This window comes from Etheostoma spectabile, chromosome 7 (genome assembly GCF_008692095.1).
Source record: "Etheostoma spectabile isolate EspeVRDwgs_2016 chromosome 7, UIUC_Espe_1.0, whole genome shotgun sequence".
Lineage (NCBI taxonomy): Eukaryota > Metazoa > Chordata > Actinopteri > Perciformes > Percidae > Etheostoma > Etheostoma spectabile.
The window spans coordinates 6,119,573-6,134,388 of NC_045739.1; the positions used below are offsets into that span (position 1 = coordinate 6,119,573).

Consider the following 14,816-nt stretch of genomic DNA (forward strand, 5'->3'; position numbering starts at 1 on the left):
AGTCCGCACAGAAGCGATGAGCAGCAGGCCGCCCTTTGACTCACAGCAAACCCTTCGTAGCAACACCTCCGCGTCGACCTCCGAAACCTCTTCCAGCCAGCCTCCGCTCCGGTCCGTGTATGCAGACGAAGAATGTGGCCGTCAACTCTCCAACGCTGGCGGGTTCTCTTTTTTCCACTAAGCTAGCGGCTAGCGTTTTTTTATAGCTAAGCTAGCGAACGGCTTAAGTCCCACAAAACCACACTTGACCGGCAGTAACAATGCCGACTAATGCTCGTAGCCTAATCAGGAAAAACAGTTCACAGTCCCACGTATTTGAAGTACACATTTGCAAGCTAGGCTATATGGTTGGACTCCCACTCTCTGCTTGACGTGTTTCTCTCTTTTTTTACTCCTCGTGTCGTTCATTCTTCTTCTTCTTACATTACAAATTTACAAATTTACATAACCTTATCGCCAGGGGACTATAGTCCAATACAAAAACTGACTAAGTGCATCGAACAAATTAACGGCTGGATGTGCCAGAACTTTCTGAAATTAAATGAAGGAAAAACTGAGGTGGTTGTTTTTGGAGCAAGAGAGGAACGATTAAAAGTCTGCGCTCAGCTTCAAACAACAATGTTAAAACAACAGACAAAGCCAGAAATCTTGGTGTAGTCATGGACTCAGACCTGAACTTTAACAGCACATTAAGACAATTACAAAGTCAGCCTACTATCACCTTAAGAATATATCAAGGGTTAAAGGACTTATGTGTCAACAGGATTTGGAAAAACTTGTCCATGCCTTTATCTTCAGTAGACTTGACTACTGTAACGGGGTCTTTACAGGTCTCCCTAAAAAATCAATCAGACAGCTGCAGCTGATTCAGAACGCTGCTGCTCGAGTCCTCACTAAGACCAAGAGACTGGATCACATCACTCCAGTTCTGAAGTCTTTACACTGGCTTCCTGTGTCTCAAAGAATTGATTTCAAAGTACTCTTGCTAGTTTATAAATCACTTAACGGTTTAGGTCCAAAATATATTGCTGATCTGCTACTACACTATGAACCACCCAGACCTCTCAGGTCATCTGGGACAGGTCTGCTTTCTGTCCCCAGAGTCAGAACTAAACAGGGTGAAGCAGCTTTCAGTTTCTATGCTCCTCATATCTGGAATAAACTCCCAGAAACCTGTAGATCCGCTGCTACTCTCAGTTCTTTTAAATCAAGGCTGAAGACCTTTCTATTTGATGCTGCCTTTCTTTAAATGACTAATCATTTCTTTAAATTTCTTATGCTGCACTGTAAATTTTATTCTTGTGTTTTATGTTTACCGGTTTTTAATGCTTGTGATTTTTAACTGTTTTTACTTGTGTTTTATCTGTTCAACTGATTTTGTGTAAAGCACTTTGAATTGCCTTGTTGCTGAAATGTGCTATACAAATAAAGCTGCCTTGCCTTGCCTTGCCTTGCCTTCTCTCCTTCGCCAACCGGAAATCAAACTCTCCCAGGTCATCTCTAAAGTAAACAATTACGTTGTTGTTGTTTTTTTTCCCTCTGTACTAATCAAACCTTGAAACGTCATTCACATATTATTAACTGCAAATAACTGTCTGAACAGAATAATAATACTTATTTGTCTCAATAAATGTTATGCACTTTGACATAAACCAAATGAAGGTGTGCATCTTATTAATAACTCACATATTTAAAATGAGAAACAACTACAAAATAACTGACTTTACCAGGTTATTACATAAAGAAGTCTGGAGGGAAGTAGGATGCAGGATTCTGGTGTTTCGAATGTGTTGTGGTTAGGTATTGATAGAAAGCTATTAAAACCTCTTATCCTTTATGAAACTCAAAAAACGACATGAATTGAAATGCTGTCTAATCCAATTTGACAGGCAGCGCGTCTTTAAAACAGCAGTCCATCGTTCAAAGGATTATGTGCTGCATGAGAGCAGTTTGGCTGGCTTTGACTGTCCTCTTTGCTTTAAAGATTAGTGTATAATACAGCTGCAGTTTGGAGAATTGAAAGAGACAACTTGATTGTGTTGCTTTTACCAACCAGGAACTGCAGGCATTTTACAGGCTCTTCATTAGATTTGGTTCTAATATTCACTTGCAGCAACTAAAGTATGATTCAATGTTTGGTTAAGGATTGGGAAAGATCATGGGTCTGGTTTAATATTGACTAACTCAACATGGGACAAGACGTGTTTACTGGATCAGCATTTAACTAAAACCAAGACTTCTCTGTAAACCTAACCACACCTAAAATGCAAACTTTTTGCTCTCTGGTGTTAAAATCCTATAATGTGTATGCTCTCCATATTACTCACCTGCTGTATATAAATGTAGCATTTCCTTCACTCAGAAAGCAATATTGTGTTTGAACTGTTGCATTTCCATACAAAGAATTGATTCAAAAAAGTATAAAACATGATCAAACCCTTCACAACACTTCCCAAGTAAGTTGCTGCTGAGAAGAGACTGTTTTTATATCTTTACTCAAACCCCTTAGTGCCAGCAGAAAATCCAAATCAAATCCTACATTAGTCCGTCTAATTTGAGTTGAGAGATTTGAGAGCACTTTTCAGTATTAAATTCCAAATGCTGGATATTTTTATCACAGCAATTTCATGTACTTGCAATCTACTATTCACTGTGTTGTCAACATAATCGCATGACGTCTGTGAATGAAGGAGACTCGGCTCTGAATGTGCCAGTGGGTCTTTCTGTGTTTCAGGTGATGGGAACCCCAAAGAGAGCAGTCCATTCATCAACAGCAGTGCAGCAGGCGACACAGGCAAGAGCCAGCAGTATGACGGCAAGAATATGGCTCTGTTTGAGGTGAGGATAGTTTTCACAGCCCAGTGAAAACACATGCAGGTCACATTGCCAGGTATAATATGACTGTGTGTGTGTGTGTGTGTGTGTGCAGGAGGAGATGGACACCAGTCCAATGGTCTCCTCTCTGCTCAGCAGTCTGGCCAACTACTCCAACCTGCCTACGGGCAGCAAAGAGCACGAAGAGGCCGAGAATAACGAGGAGGGGGCTCGCCCGTCTAAGAAACCTGTCAAGGTAGAGTACTGCGTGTGATCTGTTCATCCATCCAACCCTGCAGCAATCTGAACCAGAATCATCATCTGAAAATCATGAAACTAACAGGAATCAGAGAGCAAAAACAATTCCCGCTATGCTCCGTTTTGTAAGCATCGTTGATTTGTTTTTCAGTGTCCTCAATTTTGACTTTAATTTTCTTCATTTCTGCTTTGCTTACATTTTTAGTCCGTATCCATCAACACAAAAGTCAACTGATTTTACTATGCCTGCAAACCATTATTATTATAAGTGGGAATGCAGCTTCTAATTTGATCCAAACAAACCTTTAACTGGACTGAGGAACAGATCAGTAGAATGGTTGAAATGAAAACCAACACCCCATACATCACTGCAGCAGAGACACTAAGTCATAACTTGGTATGGTTATATGAATGTTAAGGACAAACTTTTAACTAAGCAAACCTTGAGAACCACACGGGGTTTTCAAAGGCTATTTATTGTGGACATCTCACGTAATTGGATTAAACGTTGTATTTCCTGATACTTGTTTTCACATAACAAATCCGATATCCGGGGAGAAATATGGAGAATTAACCAAATATCAATCAATAATTGTGTCATTGTCAATATTTCAATTTCAAGGCCTGGCTGTACTTCAGTTTTGTTTCCTCTGGCTGGTTTATTATGTATTGGCTCTCATCAGAGTTTATGTCAGGTCGGTTATCCTGCGTTTGCTTGGTGAAGCACAAGACAATACCCTGAATCCTCTTTGGGTTTTCCTCCAGTTTCTCTTGGGTTGTCCTGTCATGCTTGGCTCTTTTAAGCCAAAACGTAAATTTATACCACTAGAGGATCTATTTATTATTTTATTTGATTAGGACAATACACTTTGCTTCTTTTTTTTTTTTCTTTTTTACATACTATATACAAAATTGTCTTTTTTAAATTTATTTTTTACTTGTTGAGTATTTCTGCCTTCCCCATCCTGTATTAATTACTGTAAGTTGTGTTGTCATAAAACATCAGTTATAAATATCCAGTAAAGAGAGGGCATAGTAAAGCCATCTATATAAAGATAATTAACTAAATGAATTTCTAATTACGCCCAAAAGGTCACATGTACCATTGGTAGGAAAATCTATGTGGGGTTTGTCACGCAGGGGATACAAAAGAAAGAGTGGATGTATGAATCTTTCTCTCAAGGATGTTTTCAGGTGTGTTATATTCTGGTTTCTTTGAATTTCACAAGCTGCACACACAGGAGCAGCTGTTTTCCATGCAGAGTGCTGGAGGGGCTTTTTTGTCTCTTTCTTTCTCTTTCAGCTCTGTGAAAACTTACGTTTTGAATTGCTTTTAATTTAAGCTTTCCCTCACTGGACATTTGATGCAACTGGTAGAAACTATTCATACTAAGATGTGCATAGTGAAAGTAACTTCTTCTCCCGAGGATTACAATCTCTGTCTTTGAAAAGAATAAACCCCTTTCTTTCTAATGTGCAGTTTTACGTCATTTCATGAATTTAAAAGGCTGAAGAAATATAAGGAAACAGAGACAGATCAACAAGGGGAACTCCTGACAGATTATAACTCCAATTTTAATCCATTCACATGGAAAGTAAGATGAAAGACTGAAAACTGAGACACCACAACTTTACTAATTACTTTCAATGTTTGTGTTCTCAGGCTCCACAGCTGGGCACTCTGATGGGTGTGTACTTACCGTGTATCCAGAACATTTTTGGTGTGATCCTCTTTCTGCGGATGACTTGGATGGTCGGGATTGGAGGCGTTTTAGGCTCCTTTGTAATTGTCTTCATGTGTTGCTCCACAGTGAGTAAAACTGCAATTGTGTAACACGACTTCTCTCTGTGACTGCTGTGTGGCCGCACAGAAAACAGATGTTAAATTAAATATTTCTGTTCAATTTAATGCAGGACAACAGAGATGTCAATCTAAAGGGACTCTTCAGCACACACATACCCAAGTAGGGTAGCATCTGAATAAACAACAGGCTGTAATAATATATAACAGGCTAAATAATTATAATTTGCATTGCACAGATGCTGAAGGTGACATAGTAAATCCTGGCATAAGGCGGACTGCCAATAAACCCACTAACACCCCACCACCACCACCATTCCTCTGTTGGAATCTGTCATTCGCTGCTTCATTAACAACCAACTCAATATAGTCAGGAGCTGAACCCAAACATGCCTCAAAGGGGATTATTACATTGCTAGAATTTGGTCTAAAATGTCGGAAGCAACAATGTAGAAAGGCTAAAAATGGTTATATACAATCTTCCATTGGATGGAATCTTATATTATTGTACAGGTACCTTATAAGTGTAATCAACAAAACTATAAGTATTTAGTACGTTTTATCTGTTTCTTTATGCGCCTAACCAGTCATACAGGCATCCCTGCAATGAACAATTCAACGTGAGCAGATGAGTTAGACTTGTGCTGTTGGATGTTTTTATCTGCCTTCTCCCTCAAGGCCTTACTGTTTGCCATATTAAATTTGAGGTGCCCACTTGTTTCCTCTCAAAGTCCCTTAGTCTCGCATTGCCAGACCTATCTCCGCAGCGCTGTATCAGCAATGAAATGTGGTCCGACTACAGTCCCCATCTATTTTGGGATGGGGGAAAAAGTGCTCTGGCTTGTTAAAAACATCCTGTGTGGCGCTAAGCCAGAATAGTGGAGATGGTAAGAGAGGAAGGACATCCGGTTCCAGATGTCACGCTTCATCCAAGACAAAGAGTCCCCTAACCCTCCGCTGTTGGGTGCTGTTTCTTTCAGACGATGCTCACAGCCATCTCTATGAGTGCCATCGCAACAAATGGAGTTGTACCAGGTGAGTGGATATCTGAGGGGAGATATCACTGTGTTTGTGTGTGACAGAACAATGCACTGACTCTTGTGTGTTTGTGACGCACAGCTGGAGGTTCATATTACATGATCTCTCGCTCTCTGGGGCCTGAGTTTGGTGGAGCTGTTGGGATCTGCTTCTACTTAGGCACCACTTTTGCAGGTGCCATGTACATTCTTGGCTGTATTGAAATTCTGCTGGTGAGTTGCCTTAATTATCAAATAACTCAGATTATTATTGTTTTGCAAATTGTCTATGCAGCATTCAGTATTGTCTACAGAGGCTTTTTTCACATATCACACATATTTTGACATGTCAATACAGGAAAAGCACACATGTATCATTAATTAGTCCTGTTATCGTGCATGCTGCTGTCTTAATTGTATGACTACAGGGACACAAAGAATGTATGCCACATTAATGTATTCCCAATAGACCCATCAAGCAGCACTGGCATTCTTTAAAAGAAAATCTGATGTTGTCATTATCACAACACAGCGCACCATTGTAACAAGAACATCTAATCCATCTCTACATCTCTCCACCACAAATTGGCGTAATTCCTTCCTTCCTCTGCCAAAACTTTTCCCTCTCTATCTTTCCATTCTTTCAGATTTATATCGTTCCTCAGGCAGCCATCTTTAAGATTGAGGGTCTTGAGGGGCAGGAGGCAGAGGCTGCTCTCCTCAACAACATGCGGGTGTATGGCACCATTGTGCTGAGCTTCATGGCGCTGGTGGTGTTTGTGGGGGTCAAATATGTCAACAAGCTGGCACTGGTCTTCCTGGCCTGTGTCATCCTCTCCATCGTGGCTGTCTATGGCGGAGTCATCAAGACCGCCATTGACCCTCCCGTATTCCCGTAAGTGTAAGTTCATTCACTGGTCAAAGTCGCTGCCGATGATCCGAGTTTGTGATGCTGATGTGTTGACTAACTTTACAGCGTCTGCCTCTTGGGAAATCGAACTCTTGCTTCGAAAGGATATGACGTCTGTGCAAAGGTCATTGAAATAGACAATGAAACCGTCACCACAAAACTGTGGATGTCCTTCTGTGATTCTGAGAATCTCAATGCCACTTGTGACGAATACTTTACCAACAACAATGTTAAAGAAATACAGGGCATCCCAGGGGTCACGAGTGGCATCCTGGCAGGTAAGAGATGCCTTATCACAAATACTATCATCATCAGTATGAGGATTAATTCACCTCACATGCTCATTTAAATGCTCCTCGGTTTTTTAGAGAACCTGTTTGGTAACTACCTGGAAAAAGGGATGTTCCTGGAGAAGCGTGGGCTTGCATCAGAAGCAGATCCAGACAGTCCCGCAACCGGCTCCAACCGCTACGTCCTGGCTGACATCACCAGCTTCTTCACCCTGCTTGTTGGGATATACTTCCCATCTGTCACAGGTCAGCAGAAGAAAGGCTGTACATGTTCTACATTTTCAAATAATTTATTCCAAAAGTGAGTTGAGACTGAAGAGATTGTTAGAGTACTTTTTTACAGCTTTACCATCTTTCCATGTGAAATGACCCCAGTGGACAAACTAGAGAGAAAGAAAAATAAACAGTAACACCCTATGCAGGTGTATAACAAGTGCTTATTTCATCTTGCTCCACTCACAGGTATCATGGCAGGCTCCAACCGCTCTGGAGACTTGCGTGATGCTCAGAAGTCGATCCCCATCGGCACAATAGCAGCCATCACCACCACATCTATTGTGTGTATCCTTCACTGAGCCGAGGTCGTTATAAAAAAAAACTGTGTAGACATGAGAGTGCTGATTGAGGACTTTTCTATAACCTTTTTCATGGTATTGTACTATTTGTATCAAACATTACCAATAATACATTTCTTTAAGGCTTTTCCCAGACATGTCCTGTGTGGTGCTGTTTGGTGCCTGTATAGAAGGAGTAGTCCTAAGGGACAAGTGAGTGTAATTATTTAGATTTGTGTAAATATATTATAAAATGAGTGTTATTATTATTATTATTATACATGTTTAGGTTTTTTGATTATGTCTTTTTTTTTATTAAAGTCCATATTCAATAAATTCAATCAAGAGAATTGATAATTTGCCAAATCCCACCGCCAGACAGGGATAAAACAATCACAGTTTAGGAACCATTGCTAAGTCAAGTGTTGGAGTTCTCTGCATGTGTTCACAGGGCGGTAGCAATGTCTTTTTTCTATCCACTCCATATCATATTGGAAATATTAACAATAAAGCATACATGTAAGCTTTTTCTTGCTTGTACAAACTAAGCAGCCAAAATATAGTTAGATTCACATGGATCATCAACTGGTGTGGATGCAAAAATTTTGCCCAAGACATGCAGCTTTATAGCACAATATCATGCATGTGGCCATAACATTGCATATTTAAGGACTCTTTGGGTTATTGTTTTAAAAAACTTGAGAAGCTAATGTTCCCTAGTTGAAGCTGATAAATAGCTGATAGAAAACTGACAGGAGTGATTTCAGGCAACAAAATCAACTCTCACCCGCTAGAAATGAGAAGCCTGCTTTTGTTTTTCCCCTTTCTCTGAAATCAAAGTCTCATTTTTTTTGAAAATTACTTAGCTAAGAATTTTGAGTGGTTAATCTGCCCAGCCTTCTGTTTGCTGTGCGCCAACAAACCCTCGACATGTGGACTTAGCTAACGGTATTACCAGTTATATGTCAGTTTAAAAACATTAAACAGTTCCAGGGAGCCAGGGTAGGTCATCTGGTTGAGTGTGCACACTGTGTACAGAAGATCAGTCTTTGCCGCACACTGAATTTGATTCCAACCTGCAGCCCTTTCCTGTATGTCATTCCCCCTCTCTCTGCCCTTTCATTTCTTCAGCTGTCCTGTCAAATAAAGGCCTGAAATGCACAAAAATATTCTTTAAAACATTGAATAGACGTAGTTTATCTGTTAGTTGTGAGTTGAGTATTTTGTCTTCACCTTTCTCCGCAGGTTTGGTGAAGGGGTCAATGGCAACCTGGTGATTGGGACTCTGGCATGGCCGTCTCCATGGGTCATCGTGTTTGGCTCCTTCTTTTCCACTTGCGGAGCAGGACTCCAGAGTCTGACTGGAGCGCCACGTCTCCTACAGGCCATCGCTCGAGACGGCATCATCCCATTTCTTAGAGTGTGTACAAATGTAGCATTCAAATGCATCTCTTCGATAAAAGCAAAACAAGTGTTTCAGACTTCTCAGACAGCCAGAACATTTATGGAGGCATGTGAATTTGCTGTATCGTTAAACTGCAGAAACAAACAGATAAAGTCCCATACTATAGGTATAGCAATTCATGTCCAAGAAGATGCTATAGTGATTTAATTTAATCATTTTATGTTGCTGCAGGTGTTTGGGCATGGCAAGGCCAACGGAGAGCCCACCTGGGCCCTTCTGCTTACAGCCAGCATCTGTGAGATTGGCATCATCATTGCCTCACTGGATGCTGTTGCACCCATCCTCTCTATGTGAGTACATATTAACATCACACACACATGTTCATTGCTGTGCAGGCCTAACTGTAGTTAGGATCCCTTTTTCTGTCTTACTTGTCTTTTTTTCTTTTTCTCTCTTCCTCTTTTTAGGTTCTTCTTGATGTGCTACATGTTTGTCAATCTTGCCTGTGCCCTGCAGACTTTGCTGAGGACCCCAAACTGGAGGCCACGCTTTAAGTTCTACCACTGGTGAGTTTGTGTGTCAAAAAAAGGAAACACACGTATAATAATAATAATAATTTACCTTTATATAGCACCTTTCACAAAACCCAAGGACACAACATTGACTTTACAGAGTTGACAATACATACAATATGACAATATTAATACATAATACAATACAATATTAATACATACAACTCTTCTGTCTGAGACAGAAGAGAGAGAAGAATAGTAACTGGGGAAGCAAAGCTAAGGGAGGTTGTAGGCTGTGGTGAACAGGTGGTGTGTCCAGGGACGAAGCGTTGCAGACATCTGCAGGGAGGGAGGGTTCCAGAGGGTCGGGGCTGCAACACTGAAGGTCTGGAGTCTGGTGTGGGGAATGGAGAGCAGGCCAGAGTATGTGGACAGGAGGTTTCAGGGTGGGGTATTTGATGTATGGAGAATTTGATGCAGGACTTGATTGGGAGCCAGTGAAGGTGGATGAGGGTACCTATTGCAATGCCTGCATTTGACACAAATTCTAGGAGGAGAAATTTTCAGTTACAGAAGGCACTTGTACAGTGACAACATTAGCTTGTGCTGTGTGAACAAATCACCTTGGAAAGCTGAAGCCTGTCTACATGGAACTTCAGCATGACCACCAGACTAAATACAAACATTTCTATCTACAAGCTGTGGTCACTGCTGTGTTCCAGCCAGCGGTGTGAAGTCGGTAGAAATTCCCTGTTAGACCAAATACGTGATGTCCTGTCTTCTGCAGGGCTCTGTCTTTCTTGGGTATGAGCCTGTGCCTGTCGCTCATGTTCATCTGTTCCTGGTATTACGCCATGGTTGCCATGGGGATTGCCACCTGCATCTACAAATACATTGAGTTCTGCGGGTAAGTAATCACAGTGGTAGAAGAAGTATTCAGATATTTTCTTTAAGTAAAAGTAACAATACTACAGTGTACAAATACTGCATTCAAATTTTTACTTAAAGCTTTAGTGCGTAACTTTTCAATATTAATAAACGTTTGTTACATTCAAGTCATTGACAAATGAGTTGCTACAAAGCTAATTAAGACTTTCAGCGCCACAAAACTCTCTCTGTATTTCTCAGTAGGGCTGTGTTCAGAAGATTGCGTGGTCCAGTGACTATCCCGCGCCGAAACTCGAGTAAAGATGATTACCTTTTCTGAAGAGTCCACCATGTTTTTTTAAAGCCCTGTGTCCTCCTGGGCTACTAGCAACTGTGTGGAGGAGGGGTGGGGGCTTGTGAACAGTTTGGTTGTCATGACTTGGAATTCCTAATGGGGTTGACAGAAACTACGCACTGTAGCTTTAAGTTAAAGTAAAAATGTATTAGCATCAAAACATACTTAAAGTACCAAAAGTGAAAGTACTTTGAATGTTCCATGTCACAGAGCGGAGAAGGAGTGGGGTGATGGGATACGTGGCATTTCTCTAAGTGCAGCACGCTTCGCTCTCATGAGGCTGGAGGAAGGACCGCCACACACCAAGAACTGGAGGTCAGTCCGTGCATCTTCAACTTTTAAACTGTAACCGTTGAATCCAAAATACTAAAATATAAATAATAAAAAAAGAATAATGTCATTACCTTACTGAGATGAGTCTCCTTGGTGCTTTGCTTTTCTTTGTCAGGCCTCAGATCCTGGTTCTGGTGAGCGTGGATGCTGAGCAGAACGTAGAGCAGCCTCGTCTGCTCTCTCTGGCCAATCAGCTAAAAGCAGGGAAAGGTCTGACCATCGTTGGCACCTCAGTTCAAGGAACCTTCCTCGACAACTACACTGAGGCCCAGAGAGCAGATCAGGTTCTTCCTCTTGTCTCTGACACATGCACTTTGACTTGTGATAGATAAACACAGTTGATTTTCATTACTAAACTCTCAAAACAGTTTTCACAGACACTGACAGCTGTCTTCCCCTCTCTGTGTATTTGTAGTCGTTGCGTAAGTTAATGGAGACAGAGAAGGTGAAGGGCTTCTCTCAGGTGGTCATCTCCTCCAATCTGAGAGATGGGACGTCCCACCTGATCCAGGTTGGAGGACTGGGCGGTCTGAAGCACAACACTGTGTTGGTCAGCTGGCCCCGAAACTGGAAACAGCCTGAGTACCACCAGCAATTCAGGAACTTTATTGGTAAGTCTGAAACAACATAAATAACATAGTAAATGTCTTTTGATAATAGTTAATACGTTTTATGTGATTCCTAATCTATTCAGCATCTGATTATCCTGATCATTGACCATGTATAATTAAAAGCAGTCTGTTCAGAAAACAGCTAGAATTACATTGCCCTCTAACTTTAACATTATGATGGTTACAGCTAGTTAATAGAGCTTCTGTCAATCTGTAATTTATTCTGTAATTTATATCTGTTGTTTATTTATTACATGGACAGTGCATATTTATATACATTTCTGTCAATATCCCAGAGTAAGCCAAAAGGCTATTTTTCATCTGCAGTCCCTAGATAATGCAGGATTTTTTGTGGGACATTTTCTTCATCCTTTGTCAAGGGTTTAAGGTCAAGGTCAATTTTTCATTTTTACTGTAAATGTTCCATTCAGCTCATATCTTAGTCATAATTCTTTAATATTCAAATATAAGGGTTCATTATGAGGATTATTTGTTTCTGTTATTTATGGTTTTATATTTAAAAAATGAATATTGGCAGATATATTTGTCAATTTTTTAAATTTCTCAAATGTTTCATCAAATACGATCAATATTACCCTTTGTGATCCAGTGTTGTTCCGGCTCTGGACCTTATGTGTGTTTTTTTGTTTATGTGCAAATAACACCATCACCAGAGAAATACCTCCCTCAATGTCTAATGAGATGAATTAAACAGTGTAACCCTTTCCTAAACTCTTCATTATATTTGTATTAAACATCAATTCTCTCCCTGTGCAGAGGTGGTTAGAGAGACAACTGTAGCTAGTCTGGCCTTGTTGGTTCCTAAAAACATCTCCAGCTACCCGTCCAATGGAGAGCGCTTCACTGAAGGCTACATAGACGTGTGGTGGATTGTCCATGATGGAGGCATGTTGATGCTCCTGCCCTTCCTGCTGCGCCAGCATAAGGTAGGAAACTACACTGTGACATATTCTTTACATTTGAGGTTTTAATGTAATGAGAAAAAACTAAAATGATGAACACAAGTTACGAAGGACGCAATGCAGAGGGTTAAAAAGAACATCATCTGTCAATGTTCCTGTTTGTCCTGTAGGTGTGGAGGAAGTGCAAGATGCGCATTTTTACTGTAGCTCAGATGGATGACAACAGTATCCAGATGAAGAAAGACCTCATCACCTTCCTCTATCACTTGCGCATCGATGCTGCGGTGGAAGTGGTGGAGATGGTGAGAGACTTTGTTAAAAATAGTTTTGAGATTAACCTATTTTTTATCCATAGAACCAAACTTTCTTCCATGACGTGACTGCTGTTTCAGTACTTGGACAACTGTATGATAAATGAAAAATGTATTTTTCACTTTAAAGCTTGACAATGATATCTCAGCCTACACCTATGAGAAGACACTGGTAATGGAGCAACGATCACAGATCCTCAAACAGATGCATCTGACCAAGAATGAGAAGGAAAGAGAGGTAAACCAGAAACGTTTGTGCAAAACCTAACTGGAAAAACCTTGATAATTTAATTTAATTTACAGAATGGAACATCCTGACATTTTAGAGAGCATAGGGGCCTAAAAACAAGATATTAAAGTTGACACTTTCATTATCTCTCTGTGCGCTCCAAATGCCAGCTCTAGGGCAGGGAATTGGTTTGTAATAAGCTGTCTGGACTTGTTTTCAACGATCAAAGGGAATTAATAGTTCATTCCAGAGTGAAATTACAAATTGAACCAAATCCATTTCTTTGTGTGTTTATAACTATAGATTCAGAGCATTACGGATTCATCCCGTGGGTCCATTCGGCGCAAAAACCCGTCTGCCTTGCGCTCACATCACAGCAATGATGAAGGAGCCAGCGTGGCAGAACAACCAGAAGATGAGGTAATACTTCCATGGCCTAAGGGAGAAGAACTTTAATTTGCATTACCTCTGTCCTCATTCCCACACAAACCTGTTGTCTGTCTGTGCTCTGGCTTGGGCAGAATATTCCATTTGTGCTATTGTGTTTTATCTCATCACAAGAGCAGCCATCACAGCAAGTTTCACCAACACTGACAAGTGTCTCTTTTCTCTCTTTCACTGTCATGTCACGGTGTCCCTCTCTCAGTCTGTGGCTGTCTCCAACCCAAAACAGGTTCAGCTGATTCACAGTAAGAACGCCTCCACACCAACCAGCCCAACGTCTCCCACTGCGCCTGCAGGGGGTACTGCGACCTGGACGGACAGCAAGGATGGGGACAAGGGGAAGACCCATATTGCAACCAACCCGGAGACGGGCAAAGACCTCTTCAACATGAAGCCGTGAGTGACCTGTCAGTTTCATTCAGCTTCCAGCACAGGACGCAGACATGACACATGACGTGCAAACAGGGACATGGATCAGTGGTACATATTTGTGTATATCAACTTATGTTCCAGGGTTGAAAGAGATACATTGTGTTTCTGCACATATGACGAAAAAAAACTTTGCACTTAAACCACAAACAAATACAGCTTCCTGTGTGAGTACATGTCCTGTTTGTAATTCACTGTAATATCTCCCTCTACTCCTATTACATGCTGCTGCAGGGAATGGGAGAACTTGTAAGTACTAACATTTTGTAGCCATATCTATTGTGTATGCTGAGCAGCTGACTGAAGGATTTGTCAACCCTACTGTTTCAGGAGCCAGGTCGACGTGAGGCGCATGCACACAGCGATGCGCCTCAATGAGGTCATCACGAAAAAGTCCAAGGAAGCCAAACTTGTCCTGCTCAACATGCCTGGACCACCCAAGAACCGCGTGGGCAATGAAAACTGTATCCTACATCATATGTATGACCTACTGCCGATTAAATTATTTTTGCCGCAAGGCAGCTTAAAAACATTAACGTTGCTGTAGCAAGTTACGGTCGAGCTAATTTTAAATACTTTATATACAGATAATTTAGTCTTAATTGTATCAAATCCAGTTAGACTTGCCCCCCTCCCAAGTGTCACAAGATAAATCTGAGGGGTTACAAGATGATTAATGGAGAAGGGGGGGGGGGGGCAGAAAAAACAAAGTTCTGCTCTAAATGTCTGTCTTCATTTTTGGGAATTTAATTTT

General features: G+C 41.0%; 1 protein-coding gene across 3 annotated transcripts in view; it reads left to right on the forward strand.

The window, feature by feature from the left end:
* Positions 1–14,816, forward strand: part of slc12a5b (solute carrier family 12 member 5b) — a 43,009-nt gene that overhangs the window by 21,793 nt on the left and 6,400 nt on the right. The window contains exons 2-25 of one of the 3 annotated variants that reach the window (XM_032521910.1): positions 2,735–2,838; positions 2,930–3,070; positions 4,736–4,882; positions 5,854–5,908; positions 5,993–6,123; positions 6,537–6,784; positions 6,866–7,077; positions 7,168–7,335; positions 7,552–7,650; positions 7,799–7,856; positions 8,889–9,063; positions 9,280–9,398; positions 9,516–9,614; positions 10,348–10,467; positions 10,993–11,097; positions 11,231–11,399; positions 11,531–11,726; positions 12,504–12,673; positions 12,820–12,951; positions 13,091–13,198; positions 13,493–13,609; positions 13,836–14,029; positions 14,297–14,311; positions 14,393–14,510. In XM_032521910.1, coding sequence (XP_032377801.1) covers positions 2,735–2,838; positions 2,930–3,070; positions 4,736–4,882; positions 5,854–5,908; positions 5,993–6,123; positions 6,537–6,784; positions 6,866–7,077; positions 7,168–7,335; positions 7,552–7,650; positions 7,799–7,856; positions 8,889–9,063; positions 9,280–9,398; positions 9,516–9,614; positions 10,348–10,467; positions 10,993–11,097; positions 11,231–11,399; positions 11,531–11,726; positions 12,504–12,673; positions 12,820–12,951; positions 13,091–13,198; positions 13,493–13,609; positions 13,836–14,029; positions 14,297–14,311; positions 14,393–14,510 — 3,200 coding nt within the window. Of the gene's footprint in view, positions 1–2,734; positions 2,839–2,929; positions 3,071–4,735; positions 4,883–5,853; positions 5,909–5,992; positions 6,124–6,536; positions 6,785–6,865; positions 7,078–7,167; positions 7,336–7,551; positions 7,651–7,798; positions 7,857–8,888; positions 9,064–9,279; positions 9,399–9,515; positions 9,615–10,347; positions 10,468–10,992; positions 11,098–11,230; positions 11,400–11,530; positions 11,727–12,503; positions 12,674–12,819; positions 12,952–13,090; positions 13,199–13,492; positions 13,610–13,835; positions 14,030–14,296; positions 14,312–14,392; positions 14,527–14,816 lie in introns of all 3 variants that reach the window. The other 2 variants (XM_032521908.1, XM_032521909.1) reach the window with 2 other exon arrangements.